Raw genomic sequence first — 27,866 nt, forward strand, 5'->3', positions numbered from 1 at the left:
TCTGTAGCAAGCAGCCATGCCCAGAGGATGCGCAACCAGGACCCAGAATGCAATGGGGCCTGAGATCTCGAGAAAAGGGGCGGAGCTAAACAGGACAGCCAAAATTCACAAAACCGTGCAAAAATAGACCGGACAGTGCAAATCCGAGCGTTCGAGCATTCCACAATACATGCAGAAGAGAATTTTCAGTCTTTCATTCCTCCATTGTTTTTATGACATTTTTCATCACTTGGTCCATTTTTTATGTATTTTTCTTGCAAATGTTTTTAGAGGCTTGCCCTTCAGTTCAGGTTCAGCCTCCTCCTCCTCCTCTCCTCCTCCTTCTCTCCTCTCGTCCTCCTCTTCCTCTCCTCCTCCTCCTCCTCCTCCTCCTCCTCCTCTTCCTCCTCCTCTCCTCCTCCTTCTCTCCTCTCGTCCTCCTCTTCCTCTCCTCCTCCTCTCCTCCTCCTCCTCCTCCTCTCCTCCTCCTCCTCCTCTCCTCCTCTTCCTCCTCCTCTCCTCTTCCTCTCCTCCTCTTCCTCCTCCTCTCCTCCTCCTCCTCTCCTCCTCCTTCTCTCCTCTCGTCCTCCTCTTCCTCTCCTCCTCCTCTCCTCCTCCTCCTCCTCCTCCTCCTCCTCCTCCTCCTCCTCCTCTCCTCCTCTTCCTCCTCCTCTCCTCTTCCTCCTCCTCTTCCTCTCCTCCTCCTCTCCTCTCCTCCTCTTCCTCTCCTCCTCCTCCTCTCCACCGCACTGCAGGAAAGATTGTTGAGACGCGGTTAAAAAAAAAAAAAAAAAAAAAAAAAAGTCCGCACCTGACAACTGTCTGTATGCAAATGCGAGGGGCGGAGTCTAAAACAAACATGCCGAGTGAAACATTCCAAACAGAAACTGGGGTTGTAAGTGGAACAGAATGGTGGGCGTTCACTGCTCTCTTTCCTCCTCTTCTTCTTCTGCATCTTCGTCTGCTTCATCTTCGTCTTCCTCGTCGAGCGACACTACGCCAGATGAAGCGACATCTGAAACTTTCCTCCGTGCGGAATATTCCCGTGTGCACCAAGCCCCGCCCCTACAGTCTTTGCAAGGCGTGTCGTCATCTTCAAACGTCTCCGAGAACAAATGGCCCCGCCTCTGCCCTGCCCGCTGGAGGCGTGCTAAAAGTAGGAGGTCCTCCCTGCCGTGCAGAGCACCCAGGATCTTGGCAGTTAGGTCGTCACCACAGCGGCCGAGGTCACGCAACAATGGGTGTGTCTCGTCCAGGCTGCACGTGCTGGACCCCAGTGTGTCCGGGGGCGACCCTGGCAATCCCGCCGGAGGAGAAAGGTCGACTGCGACGCCGCTTTCAGCCTCACGCAGCCGAGCCTCACAGACCCGAGTGTGTATGAGGTCACGCAGGTAATGAGGGTACGAAGAAAGATCTGCAGAAAGACGACACGGCATGAGTGTGTGTGTGTGTGTGTGTGAAAGTGTGTGTGTGTGAAAGTGTGTGTGTGTGTGTGTGTGAAAGTGTGTGTGTGTGTAAATTGATTTGTTTTTTTTATATGAAAGATAAAATATTAAATAATATAAAATATAAATGTAACAGTTTTTTTTTCAATTCTAGTTTATTTCGCAAATGATATATTATTTATTGCATTTAAAAATGTTTCAAACCAAATGATGTAATGATAAAAATAATGAAATATAACTATGATACCATTAGAATAGTTTTATATCTCCATATATATTTTATATTTTTAATTTCTTTTATGTTTTTAATCGATTGTTTTAAACTGAATGTCTGACTCATGTAACATTTATACACTTCTCTGTCTTTCAGCTCTTTCAGCTCCACCTCTCGTTTTTATTGCTTTTCTTTTCTCTCCCCTCATCTCTTCTTCACTCTATCTGTACATTAAACTTGCAGGAGAAATGAGGCTGCTATATCAAATTGCACCACAGAGCAAGATGAAAAGAGAGAGAAAGAGAGAGAGAGAATAAATGTAGCATGAGTCAAACACTGCTGTCAAAATCACATTTCAAACTAAAGACTTTGGATAAAACATTAATGTGATGCTCTTATTATTATTATTATTATTGTTGTTGTTGTTGTGATTATGATGGTCATTATTTCTGCTTGGTTGCTCAAATATCTCTGAAGTAAAGTAGGGCACTGGGACAGAACGACGTGTCCTGATTCACGTCAGAGTTCTGTGTGAGTCCAGAGTCACATCAGAGTCACTGGAGCACTCCCTCTCTACGTCAGTCTCCTGCCCTCGTCCTTCACAGCAGCTTCATTCGCATGCAGATGTTATATTTTAGATTCAGGTTGTATAGCACATGCTTTAGAAATTTACTTGGAACATAAAACTGCATTCATGAGTCAAACTTTGCCAGGAGCACAGACTTAGGATTTTGAAAAGAGCAGATAGGAATAAAAAAATGGAGTGATAATAATAATAATAAAAGTCTGGAGGAAGCCTTCTGGAAGACATCTGTATTTTTGCTGTAAATAAAATCATGTTTAATGATCTATTATAACTCATTAATACCAAATTATTTTTATTATTAGTAGTAATGTATGTATGTATGTATGTATGTATGTATGTATTTATTAATTATTTCTGCTCAGTGCTCATTGAAAATGGCATTCTAATTACTTATTTCTTAATTATTATCATTATTATTAGAAGAGGTATCATTTATTTATTTATTTTTGTATTACGGTTAACCTTTTTTTCTCAGCATGTTATTTACATACTGGCCCTTTAAAAAAAATCACTATTATTATCTCTCTGTCATCGGCCTCCTGGTGGTCCAGTGGCAGGATCCAGTGCTCTCATTGATGTGGCCCGGGTTCGGTTCCTGTGCAACCCAGCCACTGAGGGCTTAACTCTCAGTACTGGTCCCAAGCCCGGATAAAATGAGAGAGCCATGTCAGGAAGGCCATACGGCATAAAACCTGTGTCAAATCGAAACATGTGGACCAGATGACCACTGTGGCGACCCTGAACAAGGAGCAGCCATAAGAGCAACAACAACTATTCCCTTAACACTTTAAGAAGATTATGACTCCTTTCTTATCCTGAAATTAGTCATGAATATTTATGAGTATTTTACATGTTTTTGACTGGAACAGGGCAGGGACTCAGGTGGGGTATATGTGTGTGTGCGTGTGTGTGTGTGTGTGTGTGTACCTGTACTCTGTGTGTTGGGCTCATTAGCAGACAGGAAGTCCTCATCGTATGAATCGTCATTCGACTCGTCTCCGTCTACTGAAGACCAGGCACGAAGTTTTGCCTCGGCAATGGCAAACTGTTCTGCAACACCTGAAACACACACACACACACACTCACTCACTCAGAACATCAGCAAACACACTCCTATATAATAAACAAACACAAGTCCTATATAATAAACAAATAGCACATGAGTCCATGACACACTACCATCACTATGCACACTCTGTTTTAGCATTTTACTGCTACACTTCAGTAGAGGGCGTGACATCGCCATGGAGACAATCTAATTTTACAGTGAACAATTCTGGCATTCTGGTGTTTGATTGACAGCAGAATGACGCATGCTGATGACATCACATGTAAGTGTCCTCTACCGAAGTGACCTCTTTGTCGCACAAAATCATGAGTTTGCATTTATACACACACAGACAAACACACAGAGAGAGAGATACACACTGACGTGTGATCGATTTCCTGCAACTATTTAATCGACCAATCAGAGTGCAGCAGTCCCTTCCACCCTCCACCCTTCAATCTGTTCTGTACTGTGAAGATCAATTCAGCCCATTCATCTCTCTCTCTCTCACACACACACTGCAGCCTTTTCTACTGGAGTTTGGCTTTTTTCCCAGGAGTGGTGTGTGTGTGTGTGTGTGTGTGTGTGTGTGTGTGTGTGTGTGTGTGTGTGTGTGCGTGCGTGTGTGAGAGAGAGAGAATGCAGGCAGACAGCCAGCATCCTGCAGGTGATATCTCTCATACACACACAAACAGATTTTACTTATACACACACACACACACACACACACAAGAAAAAAACTTCAAATACTTCAGAAAATTATCTTAACTTTCAGGACAGAGCTACTTCGGTAAGAATTACTTTTAAACACTGTTGGTGCTGCTGAGGTACAAAAGCTGTCCTGTTTCCATGGCAACATACATGTCCAACAGTTCTCCTCACAGAGTGTGTGTTTGCCTGCCTGTATACATTCATTAGCTAGTTATATATTTATAGTCCACCTGATCCCACTAAAAGCTCATAGCTAGCTGCAGTTAGTTCAACTGATCTTTTAATACAATATGAAAATGTTTTAAATCATGAAACTTGCCGAACGTTCTCTTTGCAATTTTTTTGAAAATATCATAAGTTAGATGATAGTTCATGCTAGTTGGCTAAATATAATTCAATTCATGGCAACTCTAAACAAAATGCTTATTCCGTGTAAAAGGTTTAGGTTATGACACGAGTTTCCTGCATGTCCTCTGGCTTTGTAATAATTTTTCACTTTAGCTTAAAAGTAAGATCACCAGAAATCGTTTCCACAGAACCCAATACTGCTAGCTAGTTTTCTCAGCTACATAAGTTAGCTTACTTTTACCCTCCTGTTATCTTCGGGTCAATTTGACCCGGTGTAAAAAGTACTCAAAAATGAGGTATAATTTTATATAAATGAGATTTATAATACCAAATATTTTAAAAAGTGCAAAATATATGTTAATGTGTTGGAAACAAGCTGACTAAAAAGGTGAAACAAAAAAAAAAGATGATACATACCTCATTTTTATAAGCGGTCAAATCAGACCAGGTCAATTTGGCACGCGGAGAGAATAAGAGTATAATAAATGGGAGCTAATTTACTGTATTATGGAAATATTTAACTTAACTGCCTCAAGTTATTTCATAAGCTTGCTACATTTGTAGATTTACCTCAGAGGCAGCAACTGTGTCTCATGCTAAACACACTAGTTGCTAAGACAGGGTTTTAAATTTGTATTTAATATGCTAGCACACACACACACTGACCAGCAGCAAAGCGGGCCTCCTGCTCGCCCTCTGACAGATCTGAGTAGGAGTTAAAGTCAGACTCGAGGGCATTCGGAGCATCTGTGGGTTTGCACCATCCTTTCCACTCGATCAGGTGAGCAACACGTCCCTGCGCCATCGCTGTCGGCTTTGTTACATGATCCTTTACCACCTGAGAGATTCCTGCAAGTGCGCACACACACACACATACACACACATACACACACATTCATTCTTAATCTGTTCTTCTTTATATATATATATATAAATATATATATATATATATATATATATATATATATATATATATATATATATATATATATATATATATATATATGAAAATATATGAATGAAAAAAAGTGTGTGTGTGTGTGTGTGTTGCAGAAGTGTGGTGTCACTTGGACTCAGAGTTCATGCACAGGAGGAATGGGTGGATGTGTCCAAAAAAAAGTGTGTGTGTGTACCATGAAGTGAGGATCTGGCAAGTGCTGCAATCTCCTGAATAGTGAGAGCTCTTCTGGATTTGGGCAACATGGTGTCAGGGTCTTCAACATTTACCTGAAATAGAGCAAAGATATAAAATGATGAGGACAAGGAGCAGGAAGATGAGAATGACAAGGATTGGGTAGGATGAGGATGGTGATGAGGATGGTGATGAGGATGGTGATGAGGATGGTGATGAGGATGGTGATGAGGATGATAAAGCTTATGGTGATGTTGGTGAGCAGGATGAAGACAATGAGGTTGTACAGATGATGGTGAGGATGATAGTGATGATGAGAATGAGGATAATAAGGAAGATAGTCATTGCAAGAATAATTCTATACAGCAGTGTTCAAACATCATGTGAATTTACATATCCTTTAACATTCCGGTGAACTTTGAACGTCTAGAAGCTGAACACCTTACACCTACTTAAACCCAATTAAAGTGTGAGCCAATAGGAAACAGGGCACAGAGACAGTAAAACAGAGGGTCTGGTAATTGTTAGGAAATCAATGATGTCTGCAGTCATGCTGAGTTCCTGAATCTCACTCAAGGCTGCAGTGAATACATTTCAGCTTGAATGAAAAGATAAACAAATTTTGGTTTGATTTTTTTTAATCTTTTTTCCTCTGGGAAGTATCTCCATCATAAAATTCAGAAATATTTCTGAGCAATACTGAAACAACTTTTTTTATTTCAGTTTGATTTTGTTAAATTCTACACACACTGAAATAATGTTTAAGAAATGTGTTAGAGTGTAGTTTTATCAGCAATGTGTTTAAAAAAGTTATAATAATAGGATGAAGAAGATTAAGAATAATAATAACAAAGTCTTTATCCTGCACAATTATACTTTATAAAACACATGTAACATGTAATAACCGTAATGAATTAGTCTGTTAACTCCCTATTTGGCGCGCGCCCTCGCTGATGCTTTGCCTCCTGGTGACGTCACCGCGGCACCATGCTTTTTATAGTCTCGGCGACCATGTGGCACGCGCACACGCTCGAACGCCGTATTGTCAGCTGCACGCTAGGTGCATTTTAGGTTCATTGCGTGTTCATTGTCCACGTTATCACTTTAACGTCTGAGCCAAAATACACAAAGCACGCGCGAGCTCTGCCTGCTTCTCATGATCACAATGAGGGACTGAGGACTGAGATTGAGGCGCGAAAAAATGACCCTTGCACGAAATGTGTGTGTGTGTGTGTGTGTGTGTGTGGATAACGGGGATCACGTAATCTAGGTGTGTAAAAATGACTTCCGCTTTAACCGGGTATCTGCTTTGAAGGTGCGCTATCTCTCCTTCACACTCATTCACTCACACAAACACACAAACTACCTGTTCGCAGGCCTGTTTGTGTGCAGCTCGGTCTCGCGCACCTGACAGAATGAGCATATATGTAAAAGCAACCCGAAACCCTGCGCACGCGAGAGAGCATCATAACGACGGTCTATACTTGTGGTTTCAGTGAACTCGAGAGGAGCCTTATTCTCACTGATGCTCGCTATTTGGCATAATTTGGAACGCGAGCCTCTCTCTCTCTCTCTCTCTCCCACAGCAACAAGCGCGCGCCACAGGTTTCATAACGGTACGACCAACGGAAAAATCCTAACAGCGCGCGCACACACACACACACGTTGTAGAGATGCTCATTACTTCATGGCACGAGAAATAAGGATATGATTTTGCTAGAGAGCGCGCGCGAAACATCGCGGCACAACGACAGCTCGTTACCGGAGGACAGAAGGGCTAGGGGACACGATTGCACGCACGCGCAGCCCGGTGTCATGTCCAGCACTTGGACAGCGACCGCATATAATAGCACGAGTAAAATATGGTGAAGATGATTGAAATGAAAGAAAACCTCTCGGACGGTTAAATCATGCATGCACATGCACGGACGGTTAGACACACAGACACTCTATGCACGACATAAAAACTAAAGAATTTAAGAAAGAACAATAAAAAATGATAAAGTACCACGGTGGCCGAATCGCCGCTCGCGCCGCAGAGGAACAGCAGCTTTTCCATGTGCGAACCGGCAGCATGGGACCCGACCGCTCCTCACAGCAGACATGCCACGTCGCCGTTCTGTTAACGACCCGTCCTCCCACTCTCTATCTCTATCCCCTCTCTCTATCTCTCCCTCTCTCTCTCTCGGTCTCTAATTCTGTCGCCGAAAAACGAGCATTTCTATAGCAACCGATCACCATGGCACGGATGTCTCCCCGGGGTTGAAAGAGAGGGAGGGAGTGAAGGGGGACTACGGGACAGTCGTCGCGATGCCCGGAATGACGTCACGTGCATCACGTCACATCGAAAGGTTACAGTTCAATTCGGTAGCTCGCGCTCTAATTCAGATCCCCCTATTTAATGTAATGTTTATGTTAAACGGACTGTAGCTTCACAGTCAACTAAAAATGTATGTTACAGTATTTCGCGCTCATGATTTTTTTTCACTTTTTAAAGTAATCCTCATGTTTTTGTGAAGCTCTGGGACTAAATAGAAGCTGTGTATTTGATCACTTGACTCACAGTTCGCTAATTAAGCGGTCAATCAGCCACAGGTTATTAACTGAAGCCAGACAATTATCAGAATGAGTTTCGGTTTTGAGCCTGAAAGCGCGAAGAGCAGAAAGACAAAGAATTGGTCAAGACAAAGCATCATGTTTAAACTATTTGATGATCTTCCTCATCAGCTGGCACGTGCAAAACTCTCAGAACTCATTGATTTATGAATTATCTAACAGACTGACTATCCTGGAATGTGCGTGTTATAAAAGCAAGGCTAGCAAATATTAGTGACAACCAAAATTCATGGTTGTTATGGCAACATTAGCTTTGCAAACGCTAGCATTTTCACAGCGAGACATTAAAGCTCTAATTGGAGACTCTGAAATGTTATGCGTTTCCTGCATGTTTACTCATACATATTCAAAGACCGAGGAACTGAGAGCAGAATGAGCAGTTTAGTTATGTTAATTACTTATGCTAATGAGCTAATCAGTACAGAGGGAGATGCCGAAGAAAATATGCGTGAAGAAGAGTTTGTTTCAGCAGAGGCTTGACTGAGAATGACTTTGTTCAAAATCCACAGCTAAATTTACCAGCATGCTACACAGCACATGTAGTTAGCTTACGCAGCTAACTAGCTAGCTGTACGAACACTGCTGGATAATTGAAACAATGAAGAAAAAGCTTAACGTATGAAAAAAGGGAAAAGTCCCTGGATTGAGCTAGCTCTGGTGTTTGCTAGACTAAACACTGGTGTGTTTGTTAAATTTGGCGAATGCTAAATGTTTGCAGTAAACTGGATTTATAATATTACATTTATAACACTATGTAACAAAAATCCTTTTACACAATGTAATTGGGGCAGCATGGTGGCTTAGTGGTCAGCATTGTTTCCTCACAGGAAGAAGGTGGGTTCGAATCCTGGGTTCGAACAGACAGGGGTCTTTCTGTGTGGAGTTTGCATGTTGTGTATGGACCTGTGCCTGCGTGGGTTTACTCCGGGTACTCTGGTTTCCTCCCACAGTCCAAAAACATGTACATTAGGTTGATCGGTAATTCTAAATTGCCCATAGGAGTGAGTGTGAGTGTGTGTGGTTGTCTGTCTGTCTGTCACCCAGTGATAGGCTCCAGCAGATCCCCGTGACCCTAATTAGGAATAAAGCGGGTATAGAAAATGGATGGATGGACATATATAATTGATTTTACTTTGTTACTTAGTTGAGTGAATAAATATTTTTGTACTTTACTAAGTAACAGCCGGTGTGACTGAACACATGATATAGTTAACTGTAGCGTCAAGATTAACTAGAGAATGAGAGGAATAGTATGTGATTGGCGCGCGCAGTGAGACAACAAAGACTGCTATTTCTGGCAGCTTTTTATAATGGCTCAAGCAGTGTGTGGGAGACACTCTCTTTTTCTTTTCTCTCGGTTGTCTCGGCTCCCGGCGCTTAATGCGGCTCGGTGGTGGGCAGCTGAAAGAACATGAGTTGAGGATGCTGCTATTTCCAGATGCTCTGATACACACAAAGTTTTGGAAAATAAAACGCTGGCACCTCGATGTAACGATCCAGCTCCTCAAACGGTACGCTCAGAAGACGTGACAAACCGCCGTGTGTGCTACCACCCAAAAGTGCGAGGTCAGATAAGGAATTCTCAGCGCTCCAGTCCATGCGAAACAGTCCACCTGCCACTGTGGAGAGGAACAACATCGTAACGTGGCATAACAGCATGTTAGTGTACTGACATGGCACCTGATATAGACTGAATAGGAACTTCAATTTCCTTTAATGATCTCAGTAATGAAAGGAGTGTTTCTGAAATTATGAATTCTGAAATTAAATATTAATTAAGTTAATACCAAAATTTAGGACACACTAGACTAAACAAATAAACAAACAAACAGCCAGGTGCTGAATAATAATAATAATAATAATAATAATAATAATAATAATAATAATAATAATAGTAATAAAATCTTGTTTTTCTCACTGTCCAAAAGTTTGATAGACATTTTCAAATAAAGTGTCGATATTAAGTGCCGTTGCTGTTATACAGCAAGACCAGTAATGGTCCAGTCAGTCAGTTACCGTGGCAACCGAAAGTACCATTTGAAAAAGAGGCAGCTCACATAGTAGTGCATTTCCAGAACGTTCCTTCGTGCAGCATATCATTTCTGTTGAATCATATGCCTGCATGCACAAAGTCACTGTTACGCATCACACAGCTTCATGCAGACACTGCAGACGCCCTGGAAGGGTTTCATTAAAGTTCCCAAAGGGCACGGCTATCCATGGATATCCAACAGTAATGCATACACCACAGTGCTGTTAAATTCTGGAGTCTGATTGGTCGGAAAATGTTGATTCTATAACAGCAGCTCTCACAGTAGTGCAGGTTTATATTAGTGTTCTTGGTCTAATGTGTTCCAGTTTCTTAAAGCTTTCTGTAAACATCGAAGGAAGGAGTCTCCACTGTCAGCACTGTGTAACAGTGAGAGGTGAAGCTGTAAGTTTTCGGACATCTTCAGGACAGAGGAGTTTACAGTTCTAGAGGTTTCCTGGTAATATGACAAGCTGCGTCTCATTAACCTTAAGAGAGAGTAAAAAGAGAAGCCGGGGAGGGAACAAGCCTGATGTTTATAGCTGCTATAATCTATTTCAGCTATGTTCTGGAACATTTTCTAATTGTAGTTAGCTAGAATTCATTTGTTGTTGTTTTTTGATCTTTTTTAAGAATAACCTGATTTTTGTTTAGACTTCTTCTCTAACAGGTTTTACTTCTAAATGTTGATTTTAAACAATAAGCAGGTAGTGGTTTTTTCAGGGTTTTGTTCAATTACAGCTTGCTAGTTAGCTAATGTTATTGTGGGATACTTGGATATTCTGTTCTATTCTGGATATGGATATTCTACAAATGCAAGATTTTGAAAGGATATTGATTTCCTGTTTCAAAGAAAAACCCATGAGCTTCACTTTTATGTTCACATTTTCCAATTTTTTTTTCCATCTTCATCTTTTCTGCAAATACCAAAAATGATGAGCATGACAAATTTCAAGCTCCAGAGAACATACCACGCTATATTTAGCATTAAAATAAAAGTATGTAAATGAATCTTTTTCTCTGAAATTGAGGGGTTTAAGGAGGCATATTATTTAGTAAAAGTACAAGCTGACCTAAGTAGCTTTTAGCATCAGGTTCTGTGATCTGCCTGCACTTATGCTAATTAGCGTGCGAGGCAGTGAAGTGGTATGAGTTACAGCTCTACTGTACCCTGCATTTTAGTGCGCTCTATACAGCTGCCTCCCACACAACCGTATTAATGCCATCACTACAGTGGCGACTTGGGTTGCACTTCCTCTTTATCACCACTCGGTTTATGTTCTGGTTGATACCCGACACGGCGTGGGTCTTTTCACTGTGCACAGCGTTGTGTGTGTGAGGCTACGGCCTCGCCCCTCAACCCGTTCAAGTCAGTGAAACCAAATCCGTGCTGAAAGACATCGTCACGTGTGATGTTTCGTGTCAGAATAATGGAACATTGGTGAATTCTAGTGGACCTGGAACTGATAAATGTCACGCAGGATTATTAGCATAAATCCAGAAACATCCAGAAACTGATTAAAAAGTTCAGAGATAGAGTTATGGATTACAAAAATGGATTGTCTTTAACACCTGCAGATGAAATACCTCTAAGAATTCTGAATGGTGTTAGATTACCTTATCCAGAGTTGAATGAACAGCTATGGTGTTAAAATACCTCATGTTACAATGTGTTCCATGTGATGATGCTAACATGTACGACATTAATCATGCTGGACTTGGCTTTAATCCTAAAATCCTCATACCTCTGGTGTGCAGCGTAACTTGAAACCAGATGCTTACCAAGGTTCAGCTTGGATCTGGTGAGGATTTTAGAAACAAATCTGTTCTTATTCCAAAAATCAATCAGAATCAAATCCTAAATGATTCATGTTCGAATCAGAAGCAGATATCAGTCATTTTTCAGCTCATTTTTCAGCGTAATCAAAAAATTTTTCTTTTTCTTCTTTTCAAAGTCTTATTTCTTGGTGTTTTAATGTAAGTAATGAATAGTCGATTAAACTCGCCACGTTGATGTAACATCAAGTGATGAATCATATCTTTACACTGCTAAATAAATCAGTCACCTCTCTGTCACTTTAACACCAAAATCACCAAAGGACTGTCCGTGTATTCATACTGAAATCACATCTAGAACATTTAACTTCCAGTTAGTGTTGAATTCATATCTACAGTATTGATTCGACACTTTGCATTGCTTCAATTAACAGCCAGAGTGTCTAAATAAATCCTACATATGAAAATATACAGTATTTAATTCCACTTTCAATCATCCCTAAAACACTCAAGTTAATGCAGTGCATTTAAACCAGTGACAAATTACATGTATTATAAAAGGTAAACTGGTCAGAAATGAACACAGCAGATGTGTTGAAATAACTTGTAGTGTTCAGTTAGCACAGACTGTGTATATGTGTGTGTTCAATTAACAGCTACAGGCTCTATAATGTAACACCTCGTGCAAATAAACAATTCAGGCGTTCATGAAATAGTGGGATGAAATAATAAGGTGTCATGTTAACGGTCATGTTTCTGAATGTACATCTACAGTCACGATCGAAATCAACAACACTGTAGGTGTTAATACAGCACAGAGAATTTTTCATCTTGTCCCCGTTTGTCCGTATCATGTCCATCTGGTGTGAGAAACATTCACCGCATCACACTGAGCAACAGGCGGAAAGGTTTGAGGCCACAAGCAGCTCAGGCCATCTGGAAGACTGCAATGGATGAAATGACCTCACCTAAGCTTAACACAGGGTGTGTGTGTGTCTATCTGTCTGTCTGTCTCTCTGCCTTGCCTCTAAACAGCATTTGACTTTTATATTAATGATGGGGCACATCCTGTGTTTTGCCTGTGGGGAATTAGGATGAGGATGAATTAAGCTGCAGTGAGGTAATTCATACTAATAACACCTGTACCTGTACCTTTTCACGCACCTGTAACCAAATCTGTACCTACACTTGCACCTGTATCTGTATTTGCACCTGCATCTGTATGGTGTTTAGACCATGCACACTGACTAAACACAGACCTGTCGTCCAACTATTCTACAACTCACACACATGCTTCAACTACATTATTGAACACACACATCTCACACCTACGATACTGAACACACACAAATACTTTCACTATGTTACTGAACACAAACAAACTCTAACTACATTACTGAACTTCCTGAACACACACATGTATTTTAAGTACATTACTGTTCTCAGAATATATTACTGGACATACATGCGTCTACTGACTACACTATGGGACACATATATGTCCACTGACTACATCACGGAACATGCACACATACTGTATATCCAGAAAACTATTCCCAAAAAACAAAGCAGAACAAATAGGGGGTTTGATCTTTTTGTTTTGTACTATATATGGAAGGACATGTTTTGTATAAACATTGCATAATAATTTTTAACAAGCAGCTTGGGTGTTTTAAACATTGTGATATTTTTAGACATGTTTATCATACTGTGTAAAAAGTCCCTACTCTACAAGTGTCTCCAAACCTTGTTAGACATTACACCTTTTAACCAAATATTTATTGTATTAGGGTGCCATTATTTTTGAAGAACACATTATTTTTCAAAAACATTAATACAAAATTATAGTTCAAGATCAAAATATCACCCCATTGATTACTTATATGTCTATTTATTTTCATAAAGAGTGCCAATTATATTATATTATATTATATTATATTATATTATATTATATTATATTATATTATATTATATTATATTATATTCGTTTCGCATGCCCAATCTCGCCCCTTAGCAACGGCACACTGCATCATCATCATCATCATCATCATCATCATCATGCTTTTCCCCCTTCATGCGTGTATTATAGACGGGTGTTGCAGGGTCGCGAACGCAGCATCAGCAGCATACACTCCGCATTATTCCCGTTTCAACAGTCTCACACACACATACGCACGCGCGTACACAAGCTGCAGACCATCCACCGTCCAAGATGCACTCACAAACACACACGCGCACCCTCATCAAAAAGCCCGCAGAATCCACGCGTGCACAAAGCAACACGCTCGAGCCGAGATAGATAAAGCTTGGGCGTTATTTCACGTGCGCAGAACGGACGCGCAAGCTACTCTCTCTATCTCTCTTGTGCATCGCTCGTGCTCGGAGCAAGCAGAGCGGAAGTGCGGCTCTTACCTAGGGGGGTCTTGGAGGCGACGCAGCCCATGTTTACACACTGACCTGCAGTGCATCAACACACACACACACACACACACACAAACACACTTTCTCTCTATGGGACGTACAGAAACCTCTCGTTCCTCTTTAAGCTGCTCGTTCCTCTATCTATACAACTTTCCTGCTTTGCGTTCCCGCACGTGGCCCATGCGACCGTTCCTCTGTCTGTATCTTGTTTTTTTCTTTTCTTCTTTCTGTTTTTTCCAGACTCACCACTACGTCACGCGGGGAAGACTCGACGCGTGCGTTTCAGCACCTTGGCGGCGGGACAGCGCGTGCGTGCTCGAGCTCCCAGGCGGTGACCGCAGCATTGGTTGGTTCGCGTCGCGCGCGGTTTGGATATTCTTCTACTTTTTTCTTTTTATGCTTCTTCACATTCCCTCTTCCTCCTTTGAAGTCCACGCGCTTCCGACAACGTACTACGTTTTCTTGCTTTTGATTCTTTTTGGCAGGAGCTCGAAAATAGGACGCTAACTGAGTCTCTACACGCGGAAACTGCGTTTAATAAATCGTGCATGTTGTGGCTCCGCCTTCGAGTCGAGAGATAATGGAGGCGGAACGAGTTGTGATTGGACAAACAAGAGAGAGAGCGCGCGCGCGAGAGAGAGAGAGAAAGAGAGAGAGAGAGCGCGCGCTCAATACACATTTACTGTACTTCGGTAGCATTAGTAATGTGTAAATGATACTTCACGTGAGTGGCTGTGTAGCGGGTGCACGTGCAGGTAGACACGCACGCATTTAATTGCAACTCTGTGTGCGTGAATTGAACAGCTCGAGCTCTTTACTTCCGCCTTTTAGAAAGAGATTATTATTCTATTAAAACTACTTTAATGCATTGCATCTTTTACGTCGTTGTACTATATGAAATCTGGAGGTACTGAGTGCTAAAGTTGTGTAATTTGAAAGGTAGTCCAGACATTTTCAGATGTATACAGATCTGGAAGTTATCCTATAAAAGGCGCCAAAGTTGGTCACTTGATTTATAAGTCGCTAATGAAGTCTAATTCCGCTCATGTGAACTTATTAGTTATTGACAATGCAGCAAATATAGCAAACATATTTAATTATGAACACAATTAGAGACTGGCAGCTCAGACAGAGGAAAGAGAAGGGATTGGACAACACAAAGAGACAGTAATTAGATCATTTTGTTGTCACAATTTGCTGAAAGGAAGTGAGTCACGTGACAGGCGTTTCCGTTATTTGCTCGGGGTCGTCATGATTTGTAAAGCAATAAGCAGTAAAACAAATCATATTAAAGCAGCAGTACACTAAATGTGAAGGTGCTGTAACAATGCATTCTCAATAAAAAGGCCTCAGTAGTGTACTGTGTAGAATATTATACAATATACACTTATATTTAGTTGTCTCTCTGAAGGAACCATAGACAATGTGGTGTCATGTTAGAATGGATTCCAAGTAAAATCAAAATCCTTAATTATCCAAAGAATCCTTAGAGATGTATAGTGTTTTATTACTGAATTAACCACAAAATCCTTAAAGTTCATTCAACATTGTTAGTCTCACCAGATTCATCTTGCAGATGCCTGTGTGTGTGTGTGTGTGTGTGTGTGTGAGTGTGTGTGTGTGTGTGTGTGTGTGTTGTGTAACCATGCGCCTACACACACTCTAAACATAGCGGTAAGCACTGACCCACACACTCTCTCACTTCTCTTGAACAAGACACATTTCTTAGATCTAATGAGTGGGAGCAGTGAAAAGAAAGCAAGAAAAACCCAAACCTCAGATGCTGCAGAACTGCAAAAAAAAAATAATAAAAATAACCAGGAATTCTGGTTTCACTTTTCACGGCCAGTGGATGGAAAACACATGCTAAAAACAGCAAGATATTCATAAGGAGATTCTGAATGCATAAGATTATTTTTAGTGTTAGAATGAAAAGCCAGTGATTCAGTCAGGAAATCCTCACAGCATTAAAATAATACACCAGTACATCTGACTACCAACACTATTAACCATCTACTCGAACCCTGCCACTGCTGCTTATGAAGAACTCCATTTTTAATGAGTAAATACAGAAACAACACTTTTTTGGGATGAAAAAGAAAGAAAGAGGATCAAAAGAGGATTTTGATGATCAATTCTGAAGGCAAAGAGAAAGAAAAAAATACAAAAAATCAACTGCAGAAGGAAAGAAGCATCTCTCTCTCTCTCTCTCTCTCTCTCTCACTGTGCATTGGTAAGCTGTGTTATAGCTCCTCCTTCAGGTAAACTCGTGAAACCTCGTCTCATTTGGCTTTAAACTTTCAAAACTAATTTTTAATTAAAATAATACACTAGAATGCTGCATTTCCAGAAGAAAATGCGAGTGTGATTGCGAATATGTTGCAAGACACGCTCAAATAATTTAAAAAAAACCCTCCTCCCTCACTCTAGCTGACGTCACACACACACACACACACACACACACAGTAGCGGTCTGAAGTCCGTATTGCATTTAATAATTCATATAAAATAAACTATAATACTTATCAGGCATGAAACCTAATAGCACACATAAGCACAACAGGAGCAACATTTTAGCGTTGGAACCATGTTTCTAGCTATTACCGTTTAAGCGATATGTTGCTTAAACATTTTCAAATAATAAACACAAAATAAAGTTACAGTTAAAATATGAAGTCTAAACGAACTAGTGTGTGCACTCTGCTTAAATATCAGTTTAAAGACGATACGACTTAAAAAAACAAACCTCTTCACTCACTCTAGCTGACGTCTCGCACGGAGTCGGCTCATAGACTGATTCAGGTGATTCTCAGTGGACTCACGGAGTCGGCTCATAGACTGATTCAGGTGATTCTCAGTGGACTCACGGAGTCGGCTCATAGACTGATTCAGGTGATTCTCAGTGGACTCACGGAGTCGGCTCATAGACTGATTCAGGTGATTCTCAGTGGACTCACGGAGTCGGCTCATAGACTGATTCAGGTGATTCTCAGTGGACTCACGGAGTCGGCTCATAGACTGATTCAGCTGATTCTCGTGGACTCACGGAGTCGGCTCATAGACTGACTCAGCTGATTCTCAGTGGACTCACGGAGTCGGCTCATAGACTGATTCAGCTGATTCTCAGTGGACTCACGGAGTCGGCTCATAGACTAATTCAGCTGAATCTCAGTGGACTCACGGAGTCGGCTCATAGACTGATTCAGATGATTCTCAGTGGACTCATGGAGTCGGCTCATAGACTAATTCAGCTGAATCTCAGTGGACTCACGGAGTCGGCTCATAGACTGATTCAGCTGATTCTCAGTGGACTCACTGAGTCGGCTCATAGACTAATTCAGCTGATTCTCAGTGGACTCGCGGAGTCGGCTCATAGACTGATTCAGCTGATTCTCGGTGGACTCGCGGAGCCGGATCATAGACTGATTCAGCTGATTCTCGGTGGACTCACAGAGAATCTACGTTTATTCTCAGCACCTCCAAAGTGCGTGAGCTGACATTCTTAAATGCCAGTTTATAGGCAAAGCACTTTATGTATATAGTTATACTTTTTGCACATTTTGCATTTTTGTTCAGTTTGGTTGTTTTATTCCTTATTTAAGATATTTATTTTTACGCCATTTGGATACTTTTACATTTAACATATTTAATTTTTGGTTAAAAAAACTGATTTGCACATTTTTCATTTTTATATTTGCGTTAGGGTTAGGGTTAGTTTATGTGTGTGTGTGTGTGTGATAGTGTGTGTGTGAGAGTATGATAGTGTGTGTGGGTATGATAGTGTGTGTGTGAGAGTATGATAGTGTGTGTGTGAGGGGATGATAGTGTGTGTGTGAGGGTGTGATAGTGTGTGTGAGGGTATGATAGTGTGTGTGTGAGGGTGTGATAGTGTGTGTGAGGGTATGATAGTGTGTGTGTGAGAGTATAATAGTGTGTGTGTGTGAGGGTATGATAGTGTGTGTGTGAGGGTATGATAGTGTGTGTGTGTGAGAGTATAATAGTGTGTGTGTGAGGGTATGATAGTGTGTGTGTGAGAGTATGATAGTGTGTGTGTGAGGGTATGATAGTGTGTGTGTGAGAGTATGATAGTGTGTGTGTGAGAGTATGATAGTGTGTGTGTGAGAGTATGATAGTGTGTGTGTGAGAGTATAATAGTGTGTGTGTGTGAGGGTATGATAGTGTGTGTGTGTGAGGGTATGATAGTGTGTGTGTGAGAGTATGATAGTGTGTGTGTGAGGGTATGATAGTGTGTGTGTGTGAGAGTATGATAGTGTGTGTGTGAGGGTATGATAGTGTGTGTGTGAGGGTATGATAGTGTGTGTGTGAGAGTATGATAGTGTGTGTGTGAGAGTATGATAGTGTGTGTGTGAGAGTATAATAGTGTGTGTGTGTGAGGGTATGATAGTGTGTGTGTGAGGGTATGATAGTGTGTGTGTGTGAGAGTATAATAGTGTGTGTGTGAGAGTATGATAGTGTGTGTGTGAGGGTATGATAGTGTGTGTGTGTGAGGGTATGATAGTGTGTGTGTGAGAGTATGATAGTGTGTGTGTGAGAGTATAATAGTGTGTGTGTGTGAGGGTATGATAGTGTGTGTGTGAGGGTATGATAGTGTGTGTGTGTGAGAGTATAATAGTGTGTGTGTGTGAGAGTATGATAGTGTGTGTGTGAGAGTATGATAGTGTGTGTGTGAGGGTATGATAGTGTGTGTGTGAGAGTATGATAGTGTGTGTGTGAGGGTATGATAGTGTGTGTGTGAGGGTATGATAGTGTGTGTGTGAGAGTATGATAGTGTGTGTGTGAGAGTATAATAGTGTGTGTGTGAGAGTATGATAGTGTGTGTGTGAGGGTATGATAGTGTGTGTGTGAGGGTATGATAGTGTGTGTGAGGGTATGATAGTGTGTGTGTGTGAGAGTATAATAGTGTGTGTGTGTGAGAGTATGATAGTGTGTGTGTGAGGGTATGATAGTGTGTGTGTGAGGGTATGATAGTGTGTGTGTGTGAGAGTATAATAGTGTGTGTGTGTGAGAGTATGATAGTGTGTGTGTGAGGGTATGATAGTGTGTGTGTGAGGGTATGATAGTGTGTGTGTGAGAGTATGATAGTGTGTGTGTGAGGGTATGATAGTGTGTGTGTGAGAGTATGATAGTGTGTGTGGGTATGATAGTGTGTGTGTGAGAGTATGATAGTGTGTGTGTGAGGGGATGATAGTGTGTGTGTGAGGGTGTGATAGTGTGTGTGTGAGTATGATAGTGTGTGTGTGAGTATGATAGTGTGTGTGAGGGTATGATAGTGTGTGTGTGAGAGTATAATAGTGTGTGTGTGTGAGGGTATGATAGTGTGTGTGTGAGGGTATGATAGTGTGTGTGTGTGAGAGTATAATAGTGTGTGTGTGAGGGTATGATAGTGTGTGTGTGAGAGTATGATAGTGTGTGTGTGAGGGTATGATAGTGTGTGTGTGAGAGTATGATAGTGTGTGTGTGAGAGTATGATAGTGTGTGTGTGAGGGTATGATAGTGTGTGTGTGAGAGTATGATAGTGTGTGTGTGTGTGGGTATGATAGTGTGTGTGTGAGAGTATAATAGTGTGTGTGAGGGTATGATAGTGTGTGTGTGTGTGGGTATGATAGTGTGTGTGTGTGGGTATGATAGTGTGTGTGTGTGAGGGTATGATAGTGTGTGTGAGGGTATGATAGTGTGTGTGTGTGTGGGTATGATAGTGTGTGTGTGTGGGTATGATAGTGTGTGTGTGTGTGTGGGTATGATAGTGTGTGTGTGGGTATGATAGTGTGTGTGTGTGTGGGTATGATAGTGTGTGTGTGAGGGGTATGATAGTGTGTGTGTGTGTATGTGTGTGTGTGTGTGAGGGTATGATAGTGTGTGTGAGGGTATGATAGTGTGTGTGTGAGGGTATGATAGTGTGTGTGTGTGAGGGTATGATAGTGTGTGTGTGAGAGTATGATAGTGTGTGTGTGAGGGTATGATAGTGTGTGTGTGAGGGTATGATAGTGTGTGTGTGAGAGTATGATAGTGTGTGTGTGAGAGTATAATAGTGTGTGTGTGAGAGTATAATAGTGTGTGTGAGGGTATGATAGTGTGTGTGAGAGTATGATAGTGTGTGTGTGGGTATGATAGTGTGTGTGTGGGTATGATAGTGTGTGTGTGAGGAGATGATAGTGTGTGTGTGTGTGAGAGTATGATAGTGTGTGTGTGAGGGTATGATAGTGTGTGTGTGAGAGTATGATAGTGTGTGTGTGGGTATGATAGTGTGTGTGTGAGAGTATGATAGTGTGTGTGTGTGTGAGAGTATGATAGTGTGTGTGTGAGGAGATGATAGTGTGTGTGAGGGTATGATAGTGTGTGTGTGAGAGTATGATAGTGTGTGTGTGAGAGTATGATAGTGTGTGTGAGAGTATGATAGTGTGTGTGTGTGAGAGTATGATAGTGTGTGTGAGAGTATGATAGTGTGTGTGTGTGAGAGTATGATAGTGTGTGTGTGTGAGTATGATAGTGTGTGTGAGGGTGTGATAGTGTGTGTGTGAGTATGATAGTGTGTGTGTGAGTATGATAGTGTGTGTGAGAGTATGATAGTGTGTGTGAGAGTATGATAGTGTGTGTGAGAGTATGATAGTGTGTGTGTGTGAGAGTATGATAGTGTGTGTGTGAGAGTATGATAGTGTGTGTGAGAGTATAATAGTGTGTGTGTGAGAGTATGATAGTGTGTGTGAGGGGATGATAGTGTGTGTGAGAGTATGATAGTGTGTGTGTGTGAGAGTATGATAGTGTGTGTGTGTGAGAGTATGATAGTGTGTGTGTGAGAGTATGATAGCGTGTGTGTGGGTATGATAGTGTGTGTGTGAGAGTATGATAGTGTGTGTGTGAGGGTATGATAGTGTGTGTGTGAGGAGATGATAGTGTGTGTGAGGGTATGATAGTGTGTGTGTGAGAGTATGATAGTGTGTGTGTGGGTATGATAGTGTGTGTGTGTGAGAGTATGATAGTGTGTGTGAGGGTATGATAGTGTGTGCGTGAGAGTATGATAGTGTGTGTGTGAGAGTATGATAGTGTGTGTGTGAGAGTATGATAGTGTGTGTGAGGGTATGATAGTGTGTGTGTGAGAGTATGATAGTGTGTGTGTGAGAGTATAATAGTGTGTGTGTGTGAGAGTATGATAGTGTGTGTGTGAGAGTATGATAGTGTGTGTGTGAGAGTATAATAGTGTGTGTGTGTGAGAGTATGATAGTGTGTGTGTGAGGGTATGATAGTGTGTGTGTGGGTATGATAGTGTGTGTGTGTGAGAGTATGATAGTGTGTGTGTGAGAGTATGATAGTGTGTGTGTGAGGGGATGATAGTGTGTGTGAGAGTATAATAGTGTGTGTGAGGGTATGATAGTGTGTGTGTGTGTGGGTATGATAGTGTGTGTGTGTGGGTATGATAGTGTGTGTGTGTGAGGGTATGATAGTGTGTGTGAGGGTATGATAGTGTGTGTGTGTGTGTGGGTATGATAGTGTGTGTGTGTGGGTATGATAGTGTGTGTGTGTGTGGGTATGATAGTGTGTGTGTGAGAGTATGATAGTGTGTGTGAGGGTATGATAGTGTGTGTGTGAGGGTATGATAGTGTGTGTGTGTGAGAGTATGATAGTGTGTGTGTGAGAGTATGATAGTGTGTGTGTGAGGGTATGATAGTGTGTGTGTGAGGGTATGATAGTGTGTGTGTGTGAGAGTATGATAGTGTGTGTGTGAGAGTATGATAGTGTGTGTGTGGGTATGATAGTGTGTGTGTGTGAGGGTATGATAGTGTGTGTGTGAGAGTATGATAGTGTGTGTGTGTGAGGGAATGATAGTGTGTGTGCGGGTATGATAGTGTGTGTGTGAGAGTATGATAGTGTGTGTGTGAGAGTATGATAGTGTGTGTGTGAGGGTATGATAGTGTGTGTGTGTGAGAGTATGATAGTGTGTGTGTGGGTATGATAGTGTGTGTGTGTGAGAGTATGATAGTGTGTGTGTGAGAGTATGATAGTGTGTGTGTGAGGGGATGATAGTGTGTGTGAGGGTATGATAGTGTGTGTGTGAGAGTATGATAGTGTGTGTGTGAGAGTATGATAGTGTGTGTGTGAGGGTATGATAGTGTGTGTGTGAGAGTATGATAGTGTGTGTGTGTGTGAGAGTATGATAGTGTGTGTGTGAGAGTATGATAGTGTGTGTGTGAGGAGATGATAGTGTGTGTGAGGGTGTGATAGTGTGTGTGTGAGAGTATGATAGTGTGTGAGAGAGTATGATAGTGTGTGTGTGAGGGTGTGATAGTGTGTGTGTGAGAGTATGATAGTGTGTGTGTGAGAGTATGATAGTGTGTGTGTGTGAGAGTATGATAGTGTGTGTGTGTGAGAGTATGATAGTGTGTGTGTGAGAGTATGATAGTGTGTGTGTGAGAGTATGATAGTGTGTGTGTGAGAGTATGATAGTGTGTGTGTGAGAGTATGATAGTGTGTGTGTGTGAGAGTATGATAGTGTGTGTGTGTGAGAGTATGATAGTGTGTGTGTGAGAGTATGATAGTGTGTGTGTGAGAGTATGATAGTGTGTGTGTGAGGGTATGATAGTGTGTGTGTGAGAGTATGATAGTGTGTGTGTGAGAGTATGATAGTGTGTGTGTGAGAGTATGATAGTGTGTGTGTGAGAGTATGATAGTGTGTGTGTGAGAGTATGATAGTGTGTGTGTGTGAGAGTATGATAGTGTGTGTGTGAGAGTATGATAGTGTGTGTGTGTGAGAGTATGATAGTGTGTGTGTGAGAGTATGATAGTGTGTGTGTGAGGGGATGATAGTGTGTGTGTGGGTATGATAGTGTGTGTGTGAGAGTATGATAGTGTGTGTGTGGGTATGATAGTGTGTGTGTGTGAGAGTATGATAGTGTGTGTGTGAGAGTATGATAGTGTGTGTGTGAGAGTATGATAGTGTGTGTGTGTGAGAGTATGATAGTGTGTGTGTGAGAGTATGATAGTGTGTGTGTGAGAGTATGATAGTGTGTGTGTGTGAGAGTATGATAGTGTGTGTGTGAGAGTATGATAGTGTGTGTGTGAGAGTATGATAGTGTGTGTGTGAGAGTATGATAGTGTGTGTGTGTGAGAGTATGATAGTGTGTGTGTGGGTATGATAGTGTGTGTGTGTGGGTATGATAGTGTGTGTGTGTGAGAGTATGATAGTGTGTGTGTGGGTATGATAGTGTGTGTGAGAGTATGATAGTGTGTGTGTGAGGGTGTGATAGTGTGTGTGTGAGAGTATGATAGTGTGTGTGTGAGGGTGTGATAGTGTGTGTGTGAGAGTATGATAGTGTGTGTGTGGGTATGATAGTGTGTGTGTGTGAGAGTATGATAGTGTGTGTGTGGGTATGATAGTGTGTGTGTGTGGGTATGATAGTGTGTGTGTGTGAGAGTATGATAGTGTGTGTGTGAGAGTATGATAGTGTGTGTGTGAGAGTATGATAGTGTGTGTGTGAGAGTATGATAGTGTGTGTGTGAGAGTATGATAGTGTGTGTGTGAGAGTATGATAGTGTGTGTGTGAGAGTATGATAGTGTGTGTGTGTGAGTATAGTTGTGTGTGAGAGTATGATAGTGTGTGTGTGAGAGTATGATAGTGTGTGTGTGAGGGTATGATAGTGTGTGTGTGAGAGTATGATAGTGTGTGTGTGAGAGTATGATAGTGTGTGTGTGTGAGTATGATAGTGTGTGTGTGAGAGTATGATAGTGTGTGTGGGAGAGTATGATAGTGTGTGTGTGAGATTATGATAGTGTGTGTGGGAGAGTATGATAGTGTGTGTGTGAGAGTATGATAGTGTGTGTGTGTGAGAGTATGATAGTGTGTGTGTGTGAGAGTATGATAGTGTGTGTGTGAGAGTATGATAGTGTGTGTGGGAGAGTATGATAGTGTGTGCGTGAGAGTATGATAGTGTGTGTGTGTGAGAGTATGATAGTGTGTGTGTGAGAGTATGATAGTGTGTGTGTGAGAGTATGATAGTGTGTGTGGGAGAGTATGATAGTGTGTGCGTGAGAGTATGATAGTGTGTGTGTGAGAGTATGATAGTGTGTGTGTGAGAGTATGATAGTGTGTGTGTGTGAGAGTATGATAGTGTGTGTGTGTGAGAGTATGATAGTGTGTGTGTGAGAGTATGATAGTGTGTGTGTGGGTGTGATAGTGTGTGTGTGAGAGTATGATAGTGTGTGTGTGAGAGTATGATAGTGTGTGTGTGGGAGAGTATGATAGTGTGTGCGTGAGAGTATGATAGTGTGTGTGTGTGAGAGTATGATAGTGTGTGTGTGAGAGTATGATAGTGTGTGTGTGAGAGTATGATAGTGTGTGTGTGAGAGTATGATAGTGTGTGTGTGAGAGTATGATAGTGTGTGTGTGAGAGTATGATAGTGTGTGTGTGAGAGTATGATAGTGTGTGTGTGAGAGTATGATAGTGTGTGTGTGAGAGTATGATAGTGTGTGTGTGAGAGTATGATAGTGTGTGTGTGAGAGTATGATAGTGTGTGTGTGAGAGTATGATAGTGTGTGTGTGAGAGTATGATAGTGTGTGTGTGAGAGTATGATAGTGTGTGTGTGAGAGTATGATAGTGTGTGTGTGAGAGTATGATAGTGTGTGTGTGTGAGAGTATGATAGTGTGTGTGTGAGAGTATGATAGTGTGTGCGTGAGAGTATGATAGTGTGTGTGTGAGAGTATGATAGTGTGTGTGTGAGAGTATGATAGTGTGTGTGTGAGGGTATGATAGTGTGTGTGTGAGAGTATGATAGTGTGTGTGTGAGAGTATGATAGTGTGTGTGTGAGAGTATGATAGTGTGTGTGTGAGGGTATGATAGTGTGTGTGTGAGGGTATGATAGTGTGTGTGTGTGAGAGTATGATAGTGTGTGTGTGAGAGTATGATAGTGTGTGTGTGAGAGTATGATAGTGTGTGTGTGTGAGAGTATGATAGTGTGTGTGAGAGTATGATAGTGTGTGTGAGAGTATGATAGTGTGTGTGTGAGAGTATGATAGTGTGTGTGTGAGAGTATGATAGTGTGTGTGTGAGAGTATGATAGTGTGTGTGAGAGTATGATAGTGTGTGTGAGAGTATGATAGTGTGTGTGAGAGTATGATAGTGTGTGTGAGAGTATGATAGTGTGTGTGTGAGAGTATGATAGTGTGTGTGTGAGAGTATGATAGTGTGTGTGAGAGTATGATAGTGTGTGTGTGAGAGTATGATAGTGTGTGTGTGTGTGAGAGTATGATAGTGTGTGTGTGAGAGTATGATAGTGTGTGTGTGAGAGTATGATAGTGTGTGTGTGAGAGTATGATAGTGTGTGTGTGAGAGTATGATAGTGTGTGTGTGAGAGTATGATAGTGTGTGTGAGAGTATGATAGTGTGTGTGAGAGTATGATAGTGTGTGTGAGAGTATGATAGTGTGTGTGTGTGAGTATGATAGTGTGTGTGTGTGAGTATGATAGTGTGTGTGAGAGTATGATAGTGTGTGTGAGAGTATGATAGTGTGTGTGAGAGTATGATAGTGTGTGTGAGAGTATGATAGTGTGTGTGAGAGTATGATAGTGTGTGTGTGTGAGAGTATGATAGTGTGTGTGAGAGTATGATAGTGTGTGTGTGTGAGAGTATGATAGTGTGTGTGTGAGACACCATACGTGTGTGTAGATATGCTACCTCCTATCGGCCTCCTTACTCTTACAGTCTACACATGTGTGCACTTGACACAACTGTGAGAGAAACCTCTATTATGCTTATCAACACACACACACCCTCAAACTATGCACACACAAGCTACACACATAAACCCACAGGTTAATAAAGTACTCTATTTTATTATTCTCTACTCTTGTCTAAAACACAAACAATTGTTTTACATAAAATGTTGAAAATAGCTGAACTTTAAACATGGTGCATTATTTAGTAACACTGGGTGGAACACCATACACCAGCTACCTCCTCCTAACAAAGATCATGCCACACCCCACTTACACGCAGGCACAAACTGACCTACACTGAGTACGCACGCAAACCACACACACACACTGACATAACACACACCTGAACATATACCACACACACTTGTGCTGTCACACACACACACCTGAGCTAACAAAAACCTACACACGCCCCTTGCATATACACACACACACTAGCTGCACCTGGCACACCTGGGCCTGAGTGCCTGGGCCTACTACCTGGGCGCGCGCACCTGAGCGCACAGACCTGAACACTCAGACCTGGGCTTGCACTGGGCTACGCACTGCCTGAGAATTCCGCCTGCGTTTCAGACCCTGCCTGAGCACAGCACCTGCCTGGGCACCACGCACTGCCAGAATACCTGCACATGCACCTGGGCACACGCGCACTAGGCGCCTGCACTACCTGCCTGCGCCCTTGCCTCTGCGCAGGCACGCTGAGACACCTGCACTTGCACTCATTACCTTGCACTGGGCGCTGACAGGCACGCACGCAGTACACACCTGAGCCACTCAGGCCTGCGGCCTGCACCTGCACAGCACTGCACCTAGTAGCCACGCACGCGCGCAGACACACGCACTGGACTGCTGAATCACCTGCACACCTGCGCAGATACTACCTGCGCACACTGAAACACACCTGCAGACTGACCACGCAGATACTACCTGCGCTGCAGCCTGAACGCGCACCCTGAACGCCGCGCTGCACGCACACTACCTGAATGCTGCAGGCTGCCTGCACGCCGCGCACCTGGACGCCTGACGCACACCTGGGCACTTATACGCACCTGCACCTGGTACGCCTGCGCTGCACTGCGCACGCGCGCTACTGGGCCTTACTGGATACCTGAACCTTTACACGCGCTACCTGCTGCACTGAACCTGAACTACCTTACGCTGGGCACTGAACACACTGAAGCTGCGCACGCACCAGATGCCGCGCGCGCGCACGCACACTGGGCGCTGCACACACAGCTCTGCACACCTCTAGACACGCACTGAACAGCGCACGCGCACTGAACGCACTGCATAACTGAACGCGCCACCTGAACGCTGCGCAGGCTTGAACCTAACCTGGGCCACTACCACATACTGACGCTACACACTATACATCTGCCTAGCCTAGATACACACTATAGAGCCACACACACTACCTGACACTGGCTATCTGCACCTCTTAGATGCGCACTACATACACCTGCATATAAATACACACACTCTGCACTACACCTAGATACACATAAATAATACACAATTACACCTAAAAACCTTACACCCTGCACCTAGACTACACACACACAAATACCTTAGAGCCACACACCACATAAATCTGAACACACTGCACACATAAACTACCTACCTGCACTGGAACAAACCTAGACCTACTTTACACACCTAGACCACACACACCCTATAGACCTAGGCACACACCTGTCTGTTTTCTGCACACACTGACGATACACCTGAATACCTACACACCTCATTCTACCTAGCACCTAGATTCTGCACACCTAGACTACACACCACACCTGGGCCTGCCTGCCCCACACACCTACCTAGAACACACTTGA

At 42.3% G+C, this 27,866-nt stretch overlaps 1 protein-coding gene across 5 annotated transcripts; it reads right to left on the reverse strand.

The window, feature by feature from the left end:
* Positions 1 to 692: 692 nt before the first annotated feature.
* Positions 693 to 14,842, reverse strand: fam131ab (family with sequence similarity 131 member Ab). Of its 5 annotated transcripts, none has more exons than XM_058414623.1 (6): positions 14,552 to 14,842; positions 9,562 to 9,698; positions 5,465 to 5,558; positions 4,998 to 5,180; positions 3,152 to 3,283; positions 693 to 1,393 (listed from the first exon to the last, which is right to left on the reverse strand). In XM_058414623.1, the coding sequence occupies exons 2-6, from the start codon at positions 9,676 to 9,678 to the stop codon at positions 900 to 902; spliced, it is 1,020 nt and encodes a 339-aa protein (XP_058270606.1). In that variant the 5' UTR covers positions 9,679 to 9,698; positions 14,552 to 14,842; the 3' UTR covers positions 693 to 899. The 5 variants fall into 5 exon arrangements, with proteins under 5 accessions (XP_058270606.1, XP_058270604.1, XP_058270609.1 ...); XM_058414621.1 differs by lacking the exon at positions 14,552 to 14,842 and adding an exon at positions 14,297 to 14,453; XM_058414626.1 differs by lacking the exons at positions 9,562 to 9,698; positions 14,552 to 14,842 and adding an exon at positions 14,407 to 14,446.
* Between the last annotated feature and the right edge of the window lie 13,024 nt (positions 14,843 to 27,866).

Source organism: Hemibagrus wyckioides, linkage group LG17 (assembly GCF_019097595.1).
Source record: "Hemibagrus wyckioides isolate EC202008001 linkage group LG17, SWU_Hwy_1.0, whole genome shotgun sequence".
NCBI lineage: Eukaryota > Metazoa > Chordata > Actinopteri > Siluriformes > Bagridae > Hemibagrus > Hemibagrus wyckioides.

Excerpts from the sequence above, each read along its gene's own strand:
- fam131ab (XM_058414621.1), bottom strand. The coding sequence starts at position 14,327 with ATGGGCTGCGTCGCCTCCAAGACCCCCCTAG. Across the intron at positions 9,699-14,296 it reads CGCCTCCAAGACCCCCCTAG|TGGCAGGTGGACTGTTTCGC; the intron begins GTAAGAGCCGCA and ends TCCTCTCCACAG. Across the intron at positions 1,394-3,151 it reads GCCCAACACACAGAGTACAG|ATCTTTCTTCGTACCCTCAT; the intron begins GTACACACACAC and ends GTCTTTCTGCAG.